Source organism: Triticum aestivum, chromosome 2D, assembly GCF_018294505.1.
Source record: "Triticum aestivum cultivar Chinese Spring chromosome 2D, IWGSC CS RefSeq v2.1, whole genome shotgun sequence".
Lineage (NCBI taxonomy): Eukaryota > Viridiplantae > Streptophyta > Magnoliopsida > Poales > Poaceae > Triticum > Triticum aestivum.
Window position 1 is genome coordinate 105,493,833 of NC_057799.1, and position 3,665 is coordinate 105,497,497.

The following is a 3,665-nucleotide window of genomic DNA, read 5'->3' on the forward strand; positions in this document are numbered from 1 at the left end:
CAGAATGTTCAGTGTGAACTTCACATTCTGACTCTATCGACGCGGCGGTGAAACCACATGCAGTCAGTCAGTCAGGCAGAGCGCTCCAAGGCAGCTCACCGGTCCCGGGACACGCTTCCCGTCAGCCGAGACGAGACAGGTCAGCACGCGCACCGCGCCTCTGGCGTCCCGCGTGACATCCCCCGTGAACACGTGGTACGCCGCCGCGGGCCCCGGCGGTCCGGAGCGACGCTTTTCCGCATCCGACGGTGGCCCACCCTCACCGCTGGCCATCCCGGTCTACTCGGTCCACCCCCGCTATATATTCGCCCAGTGGCTCAAGCAGCCACCCCGGTAGTTGTCGCTCGCTCGCACCAAGAAATACATACATACCACAGCCCTACTGCACTCTCTCCGGTTGATCCATCGGCCTCGAGGTGGGATCCAGCGGCAGCCAGCGGCGTCAAACAGGATCGGCACGAGGAGAAATCGTGAGGTTCGGTTGTTGCGCGGCGCGATGGGCGTGCTCTTCTCGTGTCCCGTGGAGGACGACGGCGAATGCGGCCTCGTCGCGGCGGCGGCGGCGGCGGAGGAGCAGCAGCAGGCGACGTTCCTCAAGGCCTCGCTCGGCTCCGGCAAGCTCCGGATCGAGGGCTCCCTCAGCTTCAAGCGGCTCCAGCTGGTGGAGCCCAAGATCCCCGTCGCCACGCCCGACGCGGTCACCGCGCCGGTGCCCGTGCCGGTGCCGATGCCGAGGGAGCTCCTCCGGACGCGGTTCGCCGACGCGGCGGTGGCGGCGTCGGCGGCGCCGCCGGAGAGCCCCAAGCACGAGGCGGCTGCGGTGACGCTGCAGAAGGTGTACAAGAGCTTCCGGACGCGGCGCCGGCTCGCCGACTGCGCCGTGCTCGTGGAGCAGAACTGGTGGGAGCTGCTGGACTTCGCGCTGCTCAAGCGCAGCTCCGTCTCATTCTTCGACATCGAGAGGCAGGAGACCGCCGTGTCCAAGTGGGCGCGCGCCAGGACCAGGGCCGCCAAAGTAAGCAATCTCTGATGAAATGCATCAGTCAGCTCTTCAAGAAATCCCTCTGATGCCATCTCCATTCGTGAAATTGGACTGACAATTAATCTGATTTCAGGTCGGAAAGGGGCTCTCCAAGGATGAGAAGGCTCGGAAGCTCGCATTGCAGCACTGGCTTGAAGCTGTGAGTACTTTTGTCAGAAGAAACTGCAGAATGTTCAGTTAGTTTTGGTGTTTTTGCCAAGCAATGTGCTCATGTCTCTGCTGAAATTTCCGCTGAACAGATCGACCCACGACACCGCTACGGCCACAACCTTCACTACTACTACGACTGCTGGCTGAGGTGCGAAAGCAGGGAGCCTTTCTTCTACTGGTGAGTGCTACAGCTCAACTGGTCATGGTTGTTGGAATTTCTGAACCTTTGGTCACATCATGAGATGATGAAGTTGTAACCTTATAGACTGATCACCATGTTTGTTTCCTTAGGCTCGACATCGGAGAGGGCAAGGAGATCAACCTCGAGGAGCGGTGCCCGCGGTCGAAGCTTCTCAGCCAGTGCATCAAGTATCTTGGTCCGGTAGGTGTTTGCAAACATTTTACATGGGATAAATGTGTAGCTGGAGTGGAATGCATGTCCATGAGAGTTCAGGAGTACTAATGATTCAAACTGAATTTTTGTTGTGCCTGCAGAAAGAGAGAGAGGAATATGAGGTTGTGATTGAGGATGGCAAGTTTATGTACAAGAACAGCAGGCAAATCCTCGACACGTCCGGCGGTCCGAGGGACGCAAAGTGGATCTTTGTGCTGAGCACATCCAGGAATCTGTATGTCGGGCAGGTAACGTTCAGGCTTCATACTAGAGTGCTATCAACACACAACATTGCATTAGACCTATTACCTATGTGTACTAGATCATCATCTAACTTTGTCCAAAACTCTACTTTCTGCAGAAGAAAAAGGGCACATTTCAGCATTCTAGCTTTCTCGCCGGAGGCGCCGCGTCTGCTGCGGGGCGACTAGTTGTCGAAGATGGAGTTCTGAAGGCTATCTGGCCTCACAGTGGGCACTACCGCCCCACGGAAGAGAACTTCCAGGAATTCCAGGACTTCCTCAGAGAGAACAAGGTTGATCTCACCGATGTTAAGGTAAGCAACTATCTGACCCATGATTGGGATAGAATGAGAAAGTTCCCAAAATGTGGTGACAATAAAGTTATCCAATTTGCATTTTCTCAATTGTTCTTTTTGTATAATTGCAGATGAGCCCAACTGAAGAGGATGAGGAGTTTTGGAGCAGGCTCAGAAGCATCCCTTCTGAGCGGTGCACAGATGCCGACAAACCCGAAGAAGAAATGGTTCCTGCTGCAGAAACCATCCCTTGCCAGGCACCTCAGGTCACTGAAACCACACCTGAAAATGTCATCCAACTCCAAGAAACAAACAAAGATCATAGCCAACCGGAGATATTCACAAGGCTGGATTCATCGAAAGGCGCCGTAAACATCGAAAACTCAACAACTTCCATGCCTGAAGATCATGAGGAAGACAGCGATGATGATCATTCGGTGGTGCCAAGGGAGAAGGTCATTGGGAGGGTCAACTCATATCAGCTGGGGAAGCAAGGGTCCTTCAAGTGGACCACCGGCGCCGGGCCCCGGATCATTTGCGTCAGGGACTACCCGCCGGAGCTCCAGCACCGGGCGCTGGAGGAGGTGCACCTGTCCCCGAGGAGGAGCGGCAGGCCGACGTCGAGGTTCTCGTCGCCGCAGAGGGGCGGCAGCCCGATGTCGAGAGGGTGTGAACCGCTGACGCCGAGAGAGGCGTTCCATGCCACGCATCTGCAGCAAGGATTGCTGATCAGTTTATGATGAACGAGCTATTCTTGTTCATCAGTTGTGCATATGGATAGAGGAATAAAGTCACCTATTGGGAGTAAAAAGAAGTACTCCTTGTGTAGATCTTGTAGTGATGTATGTATACGTGATGTTCAAATTGGACACAAGTACAGAGATCAATACAAATTCTTTCATTCTTTGGTCTTTTGTTCCCCTTCCGAGAGATGCAATTTCCAGCTACAGAACTTGGAGTTTTAAGGCATTCTCATCAGAAGGAATGGAACTTTAGAGGTTTTTATCTCAGAGAAATGCCCAGCCAAAACTTGTTGAATATGATTATCATTCTACTAATTCATCAAAAGTAAAATTAAGCATTGTGGGGGCCTTGTTCTCACAGAGAAGGCACCCTTCAAAAATTAGCAAATGCTACAAATTTTGAAATTCAGAATTTGCAGGGCCTTCAAACAGAAAAGACACCCTTCAAGATCATTGTATTTTGTCCAAATGTACCACATTACAAAGTTTGAATTTAGGATTGGTGGGGCCTTCTCACAAGGAGAAGACACCCTTCAAAAATTAAGGTATGCTGCTTAGTGTGGCGTGCACACGGTATTCTTTAGTAAAAGGCGAAAGAATAGTTCGCTTTGTGCTCACCACGCAGCTGCGTACCTTTAATCGCTCGCACCACCCGCTGTTATGTAGCCCGGCTCCCCACCCTCTCTCTCCCTTGCCCAGGCGAGGTGGGACTAATCAAAACAGCCGGCTCCGCCTCGTTTTGCTTCCTCTGCTGCGCAAGCGCTACGACCGACCCCACAGCCAGAGACAGAATTCAAA

The 3,665-nt window shown here is 53.2% G+C and overlaps 1 protein-coding gene and 1 non-coding gene across 2 annotated transcripts; one reads left to right on the forward strand and one right to left on the reverse strand.

Annotated features, from left to right (window-relative positions):
* Positions 1–789: 789 nt before the first annotated feature.
* Positions 790–3,034, forward strand: LOC123051965 (IQ domain-containing protein IQM2; the record flags this gene model as incomplete). Its single annotated transcript, XM_044474981.1, is given in 7 exon segments — positions 790–1,015; positions 1,116–1,181; positions 1,282–1,370; positions 1,484–1,574; positions 1,688–1,834; positions 1,948–2,142; positions 2,256–3,034. Coding segments are annotated over 7 exon segments (1,423 nt in total), but the record flags the coding sequence as incomplete, so codon positions are not given.
* Positions 3,035–3,374: 340 nt separating this feature from the next.
* Positions 3,375–3,494, reverse strand: LOC123056241 (U5 spliceosomal RNA). The gene has a single exon (XR_006426677.1). It is a non-coding gene; the product is annotated as a U5 spliceosomal RNA (small nuclear RNA).
* Positions 3,495–3,665: the final 171 nt, after the last annotated feature.